The sequence below is a fragment of the Oryzias latipes genome, chromosome 16, assembly GCF_053564925.1.
Source record: "Oryzias latipes strain Hd-rR chromosome 16, Olatipes_Hd-rR_3.1".
Classification (NCBI taxonomy): Eukaryota; Metazoa; Chordata; class Actinopteri; order Beloniformes; family Adrianichthyidae; genus Oryzias; species Oryzias latipes.
The window spans coordinates 29,188,850-29,206,185 of NC_136252.1; the positions used below are offsets into that span (position 1 = coordinate 29,188,850).

The window sequence follows — 17,336 nt, forward strand, 5'->3', positions numbered from 1 at the left end:
TGTTGTAGCTCCATGATGGGGAATTTGGCTATAACTCAAATGACTGAAGAGGTTTCCAAACTGAATATAAAGGGCGGAACAAGAAGCCTTTTTTTTATTATTGTGGTGTGTTTGTTTGGTGTCAGGATTTTATTTTTATATTTTTGTAGGCACATTGAATCTTTTTTAATGACTTTTCAGTCATTTAAAAAGAAAGATTTTCAAGAAAAACAGAAATGTAAATAAAGCTTGTAAATTTTGCATTTCAAAGAAGGCTTTCATAATCCACCAGTAAATTTGAGTACCAATGACTTTATGCGCACTTTGATTTTATAACCAGTAAAAAGTAGTAATCTTTCAGTGCTGTTTGTAATACTAAATGCACAACATGACAGTTGAGCGTCTGTGAGAGTTGAGTCCTTTGAATGTGTCATGTCAGTGCTCCGTTTTCCCAGCGCTCTGGATTTGAAGCGGAGGTCCGTGAAGGCAGCGCGGTGCTGCCATGTTGTTGTCTAATCCTCGGCCGGGGCAGTTTCCAGCTGCTGTTGCTCCCTCTGAACGCAGCGGCCACTTTCTCTAACGAAGATATCGCTTTTTTGGTCAGGAACTGGAGTACAACCGAGCTGAAAATTACTGAAAGTTTGACTGTATAACACCAGCTGCCATCAGGTATGTAGTTCTTCGAGTTTAAAAGTTGTTACTGTTGGTTTTTTTGGCGATAGGGCTAAAGCCTGGCTGCTTTGGCTCGTGCTACTTTATTCCTTCTTAAGCTAGGAGGTTGCTGGCTCTAAAAACTACTATTTCGTTTTATTTCGGGTACTTTTATCAAACGATATCGCAGATCTTGTTTCGGTAAGGCCTAGTGAGAAAAGTGGAACTATCTTATGGACCAGAACTAACTTTTGATGAATGTTTAGAAGCTAACTTCGTAGCTAGGTGGCTAACTCTCAATTGACATTGACACCAGTTTTCCAACTTGGATGACAATTTTGAATCGGGAAGTCTCGAGAACTTTGTTATAACTTTCATTTGGAGATTTTAAAAGTAAGCAATTGTGTTTTGTTGAGTTTGGAAACCCTTGATAAACTCCAGTTTATAGGAGTTTTATTTCCCTTTGAGGCATTAATTGGAGGGGTGAAGAGAATAATGACTAGTTTCCTGAGCAGTTACAGGTTTAGGAAAGACTCCAGATTACTCCACCCTTCTGAAACCTGTTCACGTGAATCTGGTAGCAGTTAGAGGTCCAGACTTGTTCTCTTGTGCTGTGGTAGAAGTAACTGTTCGATTTCTGCTGCTAGTTGAACTTTCTGTAATGAAAAAGAGAAGTTCAACATCATGTCTTGCATGTGTTAAAGTGCAGAGGTTAAAACTGCACAGAACTTCTCTTTAATTTTTACTTATTCAGCCTTGAATGCTAAAAGCTGTTGACGTGTAATCTGCTTGGCAGGTATTAAGTTGTACATGAACTTTTCTTTTTTCTTTATTTTAAAGTTTCAAATTCCTATCCCCTCACAAGTCAGTACATGCATTGACTACAGTGGCTGACTCCTGAACAAGTTCTGCTTTCTTTGCACAGAGGACTCTTATTTTTTGAGAGAACAATGTAGATGAGAAAATTGGTAATTGCAATATGTGCAAAGCACTTATTTAATTTTTGCTTGCAAATTTTGCAAATGCCACAAATCCAAATAATTCATGAAATTAATGCGTTCAATAATAACTACTGTTGTCCTATAATTTGGCAGCATAATGTTTTTGTTTTTTTAATCTGATAATTAATTAGTAATTAAATCAGCTGTGTTTCAGTGTTTGTACCTTCCCTTCTAATTAACAGGTTTAACCAAAAAAAAAGGTTTTAGTAGAAATAGTTTGTTTCCCTTTTTGTAATCCACCACTGTATATTTTTTAGCAAACTTAATCAAATGGTTGCAAAGTCAAGACACTTGTAAGGCAAAGCTATTTAAAAACATTCATTTTGCAATATGTAAGGGGAGAAGAAAATATGTAAAGTCAGAGGTCACATGTACAGTATTTCTGTGGCTTCTTCATTCTAAATGTAAACATGTAAATGCATGTTGTCATGTTCGAATTTAATGTTGGAAATAGATTGAAAATCACTGGTTTTAAGATTGAACACACAGTTTACTGGAAAAAAAAGCTTGCAGGAAATGGTTTGTGAGATATGATCTTGTTATCTAATGTGTCTATTGCATCTAATCTTTTTTTAGCTCTAAAGGTTGATGCTGCATTTGTTCGTTTCTTTTTTTTATACCTCTGTTTCCGGTATTAGTTGTGAAAAACAAAACCTGAGGCTTTTCTAGACTCAAATTCCATACATGTCAGGAAGCTTAGTGTCAAACCCTGTCCAATTTTTTAAATTTAGAATATTTTTTAACATTTAAAATGTTGTTTTTTTATTACAACGTAATGAAATAGTTGTATTAGAAAAAAATATATAAAACAGAAAAAAAGCTCGATTTAACATTTTAAAAATAAAAAATAAACCTCACAAGAAATGAATGTATCCACAAAAATTCCAATTATTTATGAGTATTTTGTTATTTCAGGCATATTGAGAAAAATTACATGATTAGATTCTGAAAAGACAGAACATTTTTACCTGAATAGGAAAACAAAAGGAAAAATTAGGTTTGGGTTACTATCTACATTTTAAATGATGTGAGTATTAACAAAATATTACTGTTAATATACCTTTACTGCATTAAAAACCAGTTTTAGGAGCCTTACATGTCTCTGGTGTATTTTAACTGTCCTACTATAGTTGAGATAAGGATGTTGGCGTATAAGATTACCACCACCTTTGTCAGTCTAAGGAACTTTCAATTACTAAAATTACTAAGTCACGGAAAAGAACACCTTATGACAGGTTTCCAGTCCTAGATAACTGAAGTTGGTTACATATAGTACAGGTTCTTATGTTATCAGTTATACAATATTACTTATGCTTTTGATTTGAGAGAAGTAATTAAGTTACTTAGTCAAGCCAAGTAATTTTGTCCCCTATTTGTGTTCAAGCCTGAATAGTAAAACTAGTTTTATTAGAGGTGACTAGTATGAAAACTACCTGACGGAACAGCAGACTGTCCGTCTCACTGCTCCCCTCCATTCTGGAAGGACAGGATGTCTGTAGTTTCCTTTGTAATCCAGTGTACTTTCCACCACATAATCCTGCATGTCTCAGTTTATATATAGCTACGGCTTACATTAATAGGGTTGTTACTTCCTTTGTGACACATCAAGCAGATAAGCAAAGATGTTACCTGTTACGATCAGGATTTTGTTTTATTCGTATTTCTTCTCTAAAGGATCAGATTATGGTGATGGTTGTTTCTGGTTGGTGATGGCTGAGATAGTAACTGGATGACAAACTGGAATGACATCTCTCTTTTTTTTTAAAGGAAGTTCTTAAGAATAAATGCTTCAACTCTACACAGCAATAGTTGTTTGTTATTTTAATAATTTTAGGATTTAGTTAAAAACACTTGTGATCGATGCTGCTTTTCTTCAGTTTCTGCTACATTTTTATTTTTATTTTTCTTTAATGTAAAATCAGTAATCATTCATTACTATAAAGGCAGCCCCGGGACCCCGAGAGGGAATAAACTGAAGAAGATGAATGAATGAATGAATGAATGAATGAATGAATGAATGAATGAATGAATGAATGAATGAATGAACGAATGAATGAACTATAAACACCACATTTAAATTGGAAAATTAAATGATCGCTATGTGCTTTGTCTTTTAATAACAGCTGTCACACAAAATTGGAGCTTTTGAGGTGACCAGGATCAAAATCATCCATGAGACACAAGTTGATAGAAAGTATTTGGAAGAATTTAAATATTAACATTATCATAATTATGGCTTGTTTTGTATTGCTGGCCCAGTTTCAATTTAAAACATTTTTTATTGGTTTGTTTTTTGACCTATTGGCGTGTTTGACTGGACAAAGTGCGTGTGACATATACTTTGTTGTCTGGCAAACACTGAGCTCTTAAAGATATTCGTGCTGCCAGTAGATATAAGACAACATGAAAAGAGATAAAGGAAAAAAGGGTAAAACAAAGTTGTGTGTGAATGCTGTTAGTTGTCAAGATGTTTAAACAACAATAAATATAGAGTGACTCAGAGCAGAACTGTATGCATTAAAGAGTCCCAGAATAACTGGTCTGTTTTGTATACTCCTGCTCTTCAGCAACCTTCTGTTATGACACCACGTCAAGCTTAAAATCCCAATCCACTGATTCATTGACAGAATGCATCTTTACTTCAATTTGAAAATTGAAGCACAGCAGATTAAACAATATAATTGCTTTATTATCCTTTTCTTTTTATCTTTTTCTAATGAAAAGACATCTCGGGAAAAGGAATTATATGAACCACTGGACGTCCCGCCCATTAATGCTTTTTGTTAAGCTTGTCCACATTTTTCTTTGTCAGCTTCATTGGCGAAATGCCTTTAAGGACGTCAGGCTTCTTAAATTTCTGAAAAAGCTATTAAACTCCTGACTGTTGCATTTTGGGAAAAAAGAGGCCAAGACATTTCAAACCATGAATACTACTACTACATTAGTCATCTGAGACATGGCTTGCAACACAGCTGAACAGTGGCGGTTTTGGGGCAGCTTCCCCTTTTTTTGGAGCCACTGTCCTCTGGGCTCTATTCTAAAAAAGACATTTCTTTGTGAAACCCACAACAGTTCCATATATCTACCTAGAGAGGTCTCTCTGCACAATTTTTGTTGTGTTAATGTGAGATCAGATAAAATGTCCCTTAGCTTTCGAAGCTTTTATGAAAAATGGAACAGAGGTGATGGTGTTTTTTTCCGTACACTTTCTCAGACCCACTCCCCAGATGATCAGGGTCCTTGAAACGTTTATTAAGCATGTTGCTATCATAAAACTGTCCAAGTTTGCTTTTGTTTAAAAAATAAATCACTGTTAAATCCTCAACACTGTGCATTTCTTGTTGTCGAGTCTAATAGCTGGAAAAGAGCAGGAAAGATCTGTGAAAGTGCTTCTTCCTGCAGTGAGGGAGTTACAACGCATTCTTCCTCTTTGTTTTAATGGCAGAATGTGTTTTTGTTGGTTTCATTTTAGCATTCTAGAGTTGCATTTTGGTTAAATGTTAGCCATTCATGAATAACCTATCATCTCAAAGTTAGAAAACATTGTGAGGATCACTTGGTTTTATTAAGAAAATATTGAATGTCTTATGTTGTGCTAACAACCCAGCTGCTTAGTGTGCACTGAACCCAGCTGACAACTCTAACCATGTAAATTCTGCCTAAAATGAATTTGTCCCTATACGCATACAGGAAATGCTATTTTTGCATGAGTATTCTGTCGTATGCCAAGGAGGACGTTACACTTTGACAGGGAAAACACCTGAGATGACTTCAACAAAAAATGAAAAAACCTCCTTTACATCAATCATAAAGTCTGCAAATTGATAAAACTAGAAGTGGCAGAACTCTGAGAAATCTGTTCTAGGGAACAATCTGGCCTCCATCTGCACACTCATTCTGCTGGACTGGACGTCTTAGCGTTTTCTGTGGGAGGAGGACAATAACCTACAAATAGAGGAAAGAAATGAAGCATTAGATTTAAGGTAACAATGTTCTGTTCTTTTGTGGGGAGTTAATTTTGTCAAGAACATATGAAAAGTTAGATTAGTGTAGGTAATGTTACTTTGTAAAAAGCAAAAAACAAAACCAAGATTTTCAAAAAAGTGGGTCAAGAGCATAAACTAGTGGTAGAATTAAAATGGAAAAGTAGACATAAAATTATTGATTGTCAAATGTTGTGTTAAGAGCTTCTGAAAAGTGTTTCCAAATTGAAAATAAATTCACATGTCTTTATTTGAAGAAAAATACAGAAATATTGTAGACAATAGTAAAAAGTAAAAATATTGTTTTAATCTAATATTTGCTTGGTGTGGACCCTTCATTCGTTTATTCCAACCCAAAGAATAGTGCTGAACAGCAGCTCCTTCTATCTTGGAACTCTTGGAAATGGTAAAAAATGAAAACCTTCAGACTTCTGTGAACCCTCATGTAAAAAATATGAGCTTTTCACTTTCAATCATGAAAATGTCAGAGTGTTGTGACCTGACACTTCAGCTTCCTGACTCATGCTGCACCATCAGCTCTTTACGTTTGCTCTAAAGTATTAGGTCAGTTACTATGAACTCTAAAGTTCTCTTTTAGAGGTAACATCTATCCAAATATCTATTACTACCTTACTCCTGTGCAGGATCACTGGTTCACGGTTGCCTCCCTGTAAGGCAAAGGTGGGGCACATCCTGGACAATCTGCCAGTCCTTCGTATGACTTTAAAAAAGAAAACTGCATAAGAATTGAAAAAATTTACCTAACAACAGTTTTTACGTCTTAACGTATAAGTTCATGCATCTTTGATTTCTATATATGCATTTTTAATAGAAAAATGTTCATCACAACAAAACAAAAATCCCAGATTTTTCACTATCTGGGATTGGTCCCTAGTTTTATTTTATTAATTTTTTTGCATCTTAACAAGATCAGCAGTTTAAGGATGGAGAAAGCAAGAACAACATATAAGCTCTTCTTTGGGAGTATGTTTCCTCACATTGCCCCTTTGGGAAAAATGGGTGTCATTGTTTCTGTGGGAGCTTTCTACAGCCCACAGAATACTTTCTTTCTTCACTTCCTGGCTGTCATCGGCGCCCGCTCCCTTTAGCGTCTGACTCATGCTTCCCATTATTCCAGGCACCGTAATGGACCACTGTTGTAAATTTACCTGCAGGTTATAAAGTGATGTGCCAACCTCAGATTCTTTGATTTTTTTTTCATCCCCTTTTTAAATCTGAATTTTGCGGATTCGCTGGGGTCTCTGGTATCTAACCCTCGCAAATAAGGGAGGAATAAAGACCATTTACTGCTGTCGTTAGCACTTTGGACTGGATTGGGCTGCATGGCTTCAAGGGGATATTTCAGCTTCCTGCATCGTTATTCATATTAGCTATGATATGTTATACTATAAAAAAAGTGTGTAACATTTACAACATTGTCAAGTTCAATGTTTTAAGGTAAGCAGAATTGATTAAATATTTCTTTCCAGCATATTTGCACTCATCAACTATGTGTAAATCCACTTCATATCTCAGATGGGGAAAGGATTGTAACGCCTAATCAAATCAATTTCTACTCCTATGATCCAGCCAGATTGATCCGTCTGAGGATAAGTTGTTAATTGAATCGAATCGACCTATAACATTATAAAATCGTTTCAAAATAAAATAAATCGATTATATTGTTATTGTAAAATACCATTTGGATTGATGCCCAGTATTTTTTATTTTTTTGTCCGTAATGTAAAAATAACCAGGTGGGTCACAGCGGACATTAAACGTGTGATGACAGCAAAAACTGTTCATTCCATCATTCCAATCTAATGTCTTGAAACACTTGGAATTTAGCAAAGACATGTGACCATACAGTGTGGTAGAATGTTCTAATAATATTCCCTTTGGTTTTTTGAATAAGAAACACATTTCTTCATGTGGGTGTGCTATGAAGCACAGAAATGTACATGTAAATAGAAATGTAAGTAATGACCTTTTGTTTTAGCATGACTTTTTAAAGTTCTAAAACTGATGTTGCCATGCATTATTCGAGCCCTAGGAGCTCCTCGTTAATGTGGATGTTAATGTTAGAATTAGAAGAAACTATTTTTCTACAAAGCTCCATTTGGAGGGCTAAATGTAGGGGTAGGGAGAACCCATAGGGGCAGAATTCGGATTTGGCCTAAATATTCTGGGCATTTTTAGTCAGATGTTCTGGTTCCTTTTTTTATGTTGTTTAACTTTACGAAAAGAAATAACAGTTTGAACAACAAATATAGTTTTTTAGGCTTTTAAATTCATTCTAATATTAACACACTCTTTTCATGTGAAATAGGAACCAGAAGGAACAGCCCTCTTTATAGAACACAAGGTCTGAAAAATGTAGCAAGACCCCAAAACTGCATTCCAGATTCTACAAGCTTTACTAAGAATGTTTTAATATTTCAGGTAATGAGACTACATAATTGGAACAAGCCAGCACAAGTATATCTATGTTAGAGGAGTTGTTATTGTGAAGTGACATGACTGCACTGCATAAATTGAGCAAAGAAAGACTTCTGCAACCATGTCTTTTAAAAAAGTTTTAGAAAAAGGTTTCCACATATAACTGAAACAAAACGCTGCAGAAAGTTATTCCATCAAATTCTGAAAACCTGCAACCATTGAAACTACTGAGCTTTTTCATTACATTCAAACAATAAGAAAATTTTGCAAAGCACACATGCGATAAATGAATATTATAAGCATGTTGTAGCAGATACTTTTGTCATATAGTTAATTTATTGTCTCTGACTATGAAAATATGTTTATTTATTTGTGCACATATTGTCTTTGTAATGTGAGTACCATAAAGGTAGCTGCTATATAACTTTTGGTCTTGTAGATACTTTTTAAAATAACTTTCAACACATTGTTATTGTTGATGTGTTTATTGCAGTGATTGACTGTGGTTTCCAGTAAGGTTTTTTTAATGTTTTTTTACAATTCGCCTTCTTACTTCATCTAAATATTTAAGAGGTTGATTACTGGAACTGCGATTGTTTCAGTGCACTCCATTTGCAAACCAAATTTTAATTTCAAAATGTCTAAAAAACCTTGGTGTGCAAAATATCAAGTAGGCTCTTCATGTTACCTCTCAAAAGTTCTGAATGGTAATACTTGAAAAGTCACTGCTGTGACCTGAGTTTTGTGCTCGTTGGCTGTCATGTTTCAACCTTTTCACAACAAGATGTGAAGTTAACCATCACTCCTCTGGAATGTTTTAAATCCTTTTTTTCGCAAAGTGAATGAAAATGACAGAATATTGATGAAGCTATTCTTGCATATTAGCTTATTTTTTCAGCATATGTCAATTTTTTTTTATTAATTTAGTTTAAATAATCAAAAGTCTTTGCCTGTTTAAAAAAAGCTTATATAAAATCAATCCAATGACACAGTTCCTAATGGTGTGCTTTAACTTTTGTTTTCCGGTTGTAAACTGTCAATTTTAACATTTGGTCCTTTGGAACAAAAGAATATCTATCTGTTTAGTCCAAAAAGTGTTGTAGCTGATACTTTTCCTTGACTGTCCTGGGATGGGAAGTGCTTTTGCTGCAGTGGGCAAACAGCCCTCACTGTTAGGGTTGATATGTCAGCAGCCACACTTATCTGTCAGGCAGCTTACAGCCTCTCTCCGAGTTCTTAGTCTTCACATCACTGTAGAGCCCACCCTGCTTTTTCTGGCTTTTCTAGTTAATTACCGCGGCTCTTAAATCTGCATTTATTTTTTTAAAGTTTGGAAGACAGGAATATATTTACATCTGTAAACTGCTTCATATGCTTTATTAACTATCTTCTCATAGAAACTACTACTAACTCTTTTTGACCAACAACTCAAAAAGGAAATATATTTAGTTTGTGTTGCTTTGCTTCACTGTCATGGACCAGTTTTTAAAATAATTGAATCTTGTTTTTGTAGCCAATAAAAAAATTTATGTTAAAAGATGTTTTTTCTAAAACTACCAGTTATATTTTTGATTTTTCACTGTCCAACAAACTACTCTTCAGTTTTAAAGTAGTATAGTTTATAGCTACTGTTGAATTACGTATTCTAAAAGTCCTAATGTCAACTAAGTGTGACATTAAGACCGAGTGTGACAACACCCACAGAAAATGACTATGCTGTGTTGGAGCCATCATGAGTAGTCATTGGTCCAAATCGGTCTGAATCATCGTTTCCATGGCAACCACTCTCACCAATCAGGGCTGTGCTTGTTGGATGTCCACGCCCCTACCACTTGAAAGTGAGCTGGGGAGAATCTGTCAATCAAATTTTTCAAACGTTGGACGTCCTAGTTTTATTGAGGCATCTGCTTGGTCAGTTTATAACTTTGGATAACTTGGAATAAAGAAAAATATCATGACAAAAATATCAGAATTAGCAAGAATATGTTAAAAATAAGTTGTAAAGCAACAATAGTTTTCCTGACAAATACAATATGTGAGTAATAGAAGTTTATTTCTCTATAGAACTCCGTGGGATTTTGGCTTCTTGGAGCCATAAGGTACCTCCTGTTTGGAACATGTGGGGGGAGAGGTCACTCAGTCCAGTTCTCATATAAAGTCAATGCAACTAACTCTAGGTTTTGAACTTAACTAGTCGAATCCTGGTCTGTTGGGATTTTTTTTTTCTTATCTGCTTTTAACTTAACCAGTAAAAGTCGGGTCATTTCCAAACTTGCATTCAGTAAATTCAGATCTTCTGATGAGATGTGGAGCTGCAACAAACGGGGGCAGCGATAGCCTAGAGTTAGGTTGAGAATGCAGCTTGTGGCTTGAGGGTTGCTGGTTTGATTGAACTGGCACAGTGTTGGGAGAGAACACCCCCCACCCCAGCCAAACTCCATTTGCTCCAGAGGCGCCTAAGCTCAGAGCTGCCCAATGCTGCTGGTCAAACCCGTCACAGAAATAGAACACGAGAGCTTGAATGTCCCCTGAGCAGTGCATGAAAAAATAATAATAATAGCGTTTGTCAGCGATTATGTTGACAATGTAAACTTAATGAGTGAGGCTGTCATTGTAAACCCATGAGAATCTAACCTGAAAAGGAAACCTATTTAAAAGCAAACACAGAACAGTTCTGTTCCCCATCTTCACTTCCAAAAGGATCCTGTGGCTCTCCTGTGACGGCTCAGAGAAAGTCAGAGCAATCTCTGACCTTAGAACGACACGATGACAGTGTTGTTGTCTGGTTGTTGGTATCCACAAGCTCTTGTTTTTGTTTATCTGCTGTCAAACAAAAGGATGAGCATTTTTGCCTAAAGCAAAATATGAAATCTCTTTATGACTGCTTCATTCTTTTTATTTATTATCTTGTTTATTGAGGCGAATACAAAAATGTTTGTAAAAAATCTAAACTATTTTGAATAATGTGATATAAGTTGGACCATAAACAGATCTTTTCAATCTATCAAAAATGAACTCTTATTCATTTGTGTATTTTAGGGTGAAATCTAAACGTCTGTTAGTGCTAAAGCACTTCTGAGCTCACCAGCTGCACTTGAACTGAGTCAGTGTTGAATGAAAGCTGCACTTTTAGGATTCCTTTGGATCCAGTTGAACAGTTTTACAATACTAAATCTGATTGCTGACCTGCAGTTTATCTGAACACTTCAAAGGAAGAGGCTTTGGTTGGAGCTGTCATTTGGGGTTGTGTGTAAGAGATAAAGTATAGGAATAAGAAGGGTGGAAGTAAAGTGTGGCTTTGTAATGCATATGTGCACTTTGGTTTGATGTTGCTTCAATACTCAGACATAGCGTTCGCTGTATCTGCTCTGCACTTGCCAGAAAGAATAGTTCCCCTTTCATCTTTATCATCAATAACCTTTGACCTCGCCTGTTGTACTTTATGAAAGGCAGAGAAAGACGCCAAGAGCCCAACTGCGCTGGCATCTGGGTCTCAGCGGCAAAGAAAATGTGTGTTGAGGCTTTCGTCTCTGTAGTCTTTTGAAACTGTTGTGAAAGCTTAAAAAAAGATTTAAGGATGAGCAAAAAGACTCTTCATCCTAATGTGATGAATGGAGCTCATAGAAATATGTCTACATGTCTTACTGTAGAGATGATGCTCATAAAAACAAAAACTTTTTTTTGAAAATGCTTCTGTAAAGTCAAGACTACTCGAGCATCAAGAGCACGGCCTTCTCTGTCTTTAAGTGAACATTGGTGACTGAACTCATTTTGAAATGAGAGGTTTTGAAATTTTCCCTTCTACTGGGGTTTTCCAATGGGGTTTCACGGTAGCAGTTAGCGCTCTCACCTCACAGAGAGGAGTCCCGGTTCGAATCCCGGCTAAAACCTTTCTGCGTGGAGTTTGCAGTTCTCGTCATGCATGTGTGGATTTTCTCCGGGCGCTCCGAACTTCCTCCCACTGTCCAAAAACATGCTTCAGAGATTCATTGTGCATGTGTGTGTGCGCATCTGTGAGAGTGTGTCTGCCCTGCAACAAACTGGTGACCTGTTCATGATGCATTCCTCCTCGGCTTAACAGGAGCTGGGTTGGCCCCAGTTATCGTGTGACCCGAAAACAATTCAGCAGGTTCTAAAAATGGATGGATGGGTTTTTAAATTCTGAAAATCCATGTCTGGTATTTAGACTTTTTTTTTTTGAATTTGTTAAACACCAAAATCTCCTATTTTTGAGTCATTAGACTATATTCCTGAAAAGTGTTAGACTTTAGGCTGTCTAATTCATGTTTGTTTCATGTTTTTACTCAAATGGTTTTTAGCTTTAATAAATTCTGCAAAAGTTTGTCTTTATGCGAGTTCAGAATTGTTGATGTTGCTGAGAGTTTATTTCTTATAAATAATTAATCTAAAATAATTTTGATTTTATCCCAAAAAATAGTCTTGTTAATTAGTTATCAGGTGAGCTGCGTTCAGCAGATTCTGCTGTCTGATCTGGTTAGTCACAGAGGGCAGCATTCCAAATCTGTGCTTTAAAAAACAAGAACTGAAAAATGACAAGGAGGGTTTGTAAGAAGAAGCAAAAAGAACAAGTCAAAAGCTGAAGCTCTTGTGCTGTTTTGCTCTTGAACATGAACATTAAAAAACGTCTCTATTCACTGAGCTGTTGCTTTGGACGTTAATTTGTTTTTATCGTTGTTTTCTTGCAGGAGAGGTGAAGATGGTGGACCGGCTTGCTAACAGCGAGGCCAACTCCAAGCGGATAGGAATGGTGGAGAGCTGCTTTGGAGCTGCAGGCCAGCCTCTCGCCATTCCGGGCCGCGTCCTGATCGGAGAGGGCGTCCTCACCAAACTCTGCCGCAAGAAGCCAAAGGCGCGTCAGTTTTTCCTCTTCAACGACATCCTGGTCTACGGCAACATTGTCATCCAGAAGAAGAAGTACAACAAGCAGCACATCATCCCTCTGGAGAGCGTCACCATCGACACGGTGCCGGATGAGGGCGACCTGCGCAACGGCTGGCTCATCAAGACGCCTACCAAGTCGTTTGCCGTCTATGCCGCCACCGCCACAGAGAAGTGCGAGTGGATGAACCACATCGGGAAGTGTGTGAAGGACCTGCTGCAGAAGAGCGGCAAATCCCCGACGGGCGAGCACGCCGCCGTGTGGGTGCCCGACTCGGAGGCGTCCGTGTGCATGCGCTGCCTGAAAGTGAAGTTCACGGCCGTCAACCGCCGCCACCACTGCAGGAAATGCGGCTACGTGGTGTGCAACCCCTGCTCGGAGAAGAAGTACCTCCTTCCCAGCCAGTCGTCCAAACCCGTCCGCGTCTGTGAATTCTGCTACGCCCAGCTGACGTCGGGAAGCCTGGCGCCGTGCTCAGACTCCAACAGCTGGTCGGAGTCGAGGTACAACAACAACCACTTGTCGGATGATGAGGACGAAGACGACAGCAGTGACTGAGAAATGCCCGATTCTGCTGCTTCCTCTGCTTTTTCAGCTTTATGCAAAAAGACTCTTGACATTCTCCTTCTTCACTTCCCTCCCTAATGGAGTCATGATCATCATGTAAAGACTTAACCACAGCAGAATGATTCATTCGTTTCCCTTTGAAGTATTATTTTTCCTTCAATCCAGCTGGATTGAAAGTTTCCTACAAACCAGCAAAAAGTGGAATTAACTGGATAACCACCAAAAATGGTCATCTCCTCTAATTCTTTTTGCTCTTCTAATGGCTTTGCATTTAGGCACTACAGAAACCAGAGGTGTTGGTGAGACCTCCCTCTGCGCAGTCCTCCGTACGAATGCATTTTTTTATGCTTCTCAATGTTTTCTGTCCATCGACTGACAGAAATCTGTCTGCAGGGAAAAGAAAATGTTTGAGCTCTTCCCTTTTGTTGTCCTTCACAAACCAGCCAGGGCTTTACTGTAACAGATTCATGCGTTTTTGCTCTATTTTTGTACATCTATTTTCTGTAAAATGACAAAAGAAATCCCTTTATTACACTAAATGCAGCAATATTTTAGTTGGCGTAGTTGCTCCTGACAGCTAAAGCTCGGTGCTCGACGTTTGTTCTCAGCAGCCGACCCAAAGCCCTAACTGGAGCCGTGGCCTTTACTGTCACGCATGGCCTTGTAGAAAACTGCACTCCTCAGGCGGGAAAAGGTAATGAAAGGTAAATGAAAGCAGGCGTCAAAAAAACAGGGACTTCATGATAGGTCCACTCTGAAACTTATTACCCTGGATGGGGCTGCTGTTCGGTGTGTGCGTCAGCAGGAAATAGAGGAGCGGGGAGTGTGACTGACCCCCCGCTGAGGCCACAAAGGGAAAGTTAAGTTTGTTTGCGGAAACACTTTTAAAACACTTTAACCAGCTCTTCGTCTTTAAAAGGGTAGATTTAGCTGCTAATTTTTTCGAAATTTGTGAGGATTTAGCTGATTTCTTTTTTTTTTTTTTTTTTCAAAATAAGAGCGCAGAAGTGGGAATTGGGTGCTTTGTGAGGCCAGTTCAGCTGAAAATGGGATTACAAATATTCTTCTTATTTTTCTTTGTACTGAATGCATTTTTAGCTTCATTTGAAAGTCAACATTCATAAGTTTGAACTTAACCACGTAGTTATTTTGAATTGTCAACACAGTGTTGTACAAAGCACTCGTCATGTGACCTAAAGGATTACATAACAAGCCTGAGGAGTGTTGGCGTCATTTCATCTGGATTCAGCATTACCTCATTGGTCTTTGCTTTGGAAACACAAGCAGGTGGAAAAAAGGGGAAAGTATCAAAAAGGGAAACATTTCTTTCACATACTTGGGTTTTGGGCTTTACTCTGCTGTGAGTTTATGTAAATTTGCTCAGAAATGTCAACTGATTCTGTCATTTTTTTTATACAAAATAGGTGAAAAAAATCAGAAATGTCACTGTAGAAGGACACCTAAATGAATGATTATAAGAACAAACAATGATCAGAAAGTGTCTGGTTTGTGTGCAGTTGTGTGTTTTTTGTGCGATTCCTCCTGCAGCTGAAGCACTTTATGAACCGGAAGGAAGGAATTCGTCTTCCTGAACTCTGCCGCTCGTCCCTTCCTTTGTCTCCATGACTAGTTCTCTGATCACACCGCCCCACCAGCATCATGTGATCAACCACCAAACCAGGAAATGATTTTTAAAAAAAAGAGCTGCTCAAAGGAATTAGGGCAGTGGAACTGCTTACAGTTGTAATTCACTGACTCACACAGAGGATTCAGCCGGAACATCTGAACGGTTCATTTCTCAGTCTTTCAGTTTTCTAAAGAACTGCAGCTGGTCGAGATAACCCAGAATCTCAAGAGGATAAGCTTAAGACTGCACAGAAATTCAAGGTTCTTGAGTAAAGATCACAGTATTTACTCATCATTTTTCTTTCTCTCAAAACTGTTGGGATCTTAACAGTAGGGGGCAGGTTTGTGTTTCAGTCATCCTCTTACATTTTGAGGTTGGTCAGCCCCCACCGACATGGCCTTGTGCACACAAAATCCCCTACTCGTGGAGGAACCTGCTCATTCACGGTTTCCACATCACATTTCCTGACATACTTTCCTTTTGTTTTTTTTTGTGGTTCTGGTGTGAGGCAGGAGCCGGGGATGGTCAGTCCTGCAGCTCATTGGACCAGCCCAGTGTTAAATCTGAAGCCTTTGAGATGAGTGTGGATGAATTTCAGGATCCCCCTAAAAGTCTATTATAATCAGACGGATTTGGGCTCGAGGCCGGCACATCCACATCCAGGCGCGTTCACAATCGTGCTTCCTAAACAATGTGGCTGGTTAAGCTGCAAACCCCAGCTAGAGGTTTTTTTTCTGCAAGAATCTTTGCTTCCTTTTCCTTCTGTTGACATGTTTTATTTTCTCGTTTTAGCATATTTGAAAATCGCACTTTAAGAAGTGTCTCTTTGTGCTTTCGTATGTGTAAACGTAGAGGTTTTGTTTTTTGGCATTAAACACTTCATTCAAAGCAGCAGTCAAAATGTAAAAAAAAGGGATTTGCTTTTTGTTGTTTTTTTTGATTTAAGACTTCAAACACGCTGTTGTTGCTGCAGCAAATCCACCCAATCACTAACGAGCTGTCCTTCATGCTGGCTGTGGATAAGCGTCTGCCCGGGGATGCGACTTCCCTGTCAGACCCAGAAGCAGTGGCCTCAGGCTTGCTGTCACATGGACTCTGCTCCAGGGTTCTGCCTTATCTGGAGAGATCTGCTGGAGCTCGGCTTCTTGCCCGTCAACCGTCCTCGGTTTTAATCTGTAAGATTTTTGTACATTTGTATTGGCCGCTTTTTATTTTACTGTAGCTGTACAGTTCCAAAATGGCGATGTCTGAGATATGTTACAGCCCTTTTTTTTTCTTCTCACATCCTGGGGGCTTCCCTTTTTATTTTTGACACTTGTCAGTTGCAAAATAAGTGAGGGAGGGGGCACACACCAGCGGCAGTGACTGAGATCAACCCTGAGAGAGGGCAGCAGGAGACATTTACATGCTTCAGATCCACTTTTTACCGCTTTTGTCCTGCTCGGATCACATGAGACGGACTCGATGATGCGCTAAAGCAGAGAGAAGTCTGTCTTTGCATGTTTACTGGCACCAACAGGAACTGGCAGAAATGATCTGACTGCATATGATAGTCGCATCCGTCCACTCAGAGTGAAGAAGATGCCTCCAGATGTTGTCTGGTGTGTTTTCCTTTTCCTTCTCACCATTAGAAACACCAACTCGGCTCATTACTCTTTTTATTAAATAGGATCTTTTTGAAAGGCAAAGCCTTTGTTTTTATGATTATTGTAAACAAATCATATGTGTAATTCTTCTGATTTTCTGTGGTGGGTTTGTTTGAAGCATCTGGGTGGGTAAATGAGGGCAGAAAAGGTCACATTAATAAAAAAAAAAAAAAATTCTCTTTAGGTTTATGCTGTTTTTTTTCTTGACTCTAGATTGTTGCAACATTAATGATAATAATAATAAATACTTAAGCTACTTTTTTTAGAAGTACTTGTTTTTATTTCTGCCGTTTTTTAGCCTGGATCCAGAGTGACAGCAGTTTGTTGGTAACCTAAAAATCCAGAAAAGCTCATGTTGGTCCATATCAGCTAATCAGAATAAGAGATCATATAAAGGCTTCGGAAATTCCACCGCTTCTGTTTGATGGAAATGTTTAGACACTTGAGATACATTGGATAGCCATAAAGCTGCTGAGTCTGACTCATTAATGTTTCTTTGTACGTCTATTTCCTGTTTGTGCTTTTAGAAAAGGTTAAGAGGAA

General features: G+C 38.1%; 1 protein-coding gene across 1 annotated transcript; it reads left to right on the forward strand.

Annotated features, from left to right (window-relative positions):
- The first annotated feature begins 451 nt into the window (after positions 1–451).
- Positions 452–17,061, forward strand: plekhf2 (pleckstrin homology domain containing, family F (with FYVE domain) member 2). The gene is made up of 2 exons (XM_004078327.5): positions 452–648; positions 12,760–17,061. Exon 2 carries the CDS (start codon positions 12,771–12,773, stop codon positions 13,509–13,511), a length of 741 nt encoding a protein of 246 aa, XP_004078375.1. The 5' UTR covers positions 452–648; positions 12,760–12,770; the 3' UTR covers positions 13,512–17,061.
- The last annotated feature ends 275 nt before the right edge of the window (positions 17,062–17,336 follow it).

Bases quoted from the DNA above. Each gene is read 5' to 3' on its own strand.
- plekhf2 (XM_004078327.5), top strand. From the start codon at position 12,771: ATGGTGGACCGGCTTGCTAACAGCGAGGCCAACTCCAAGCGGATAGGA.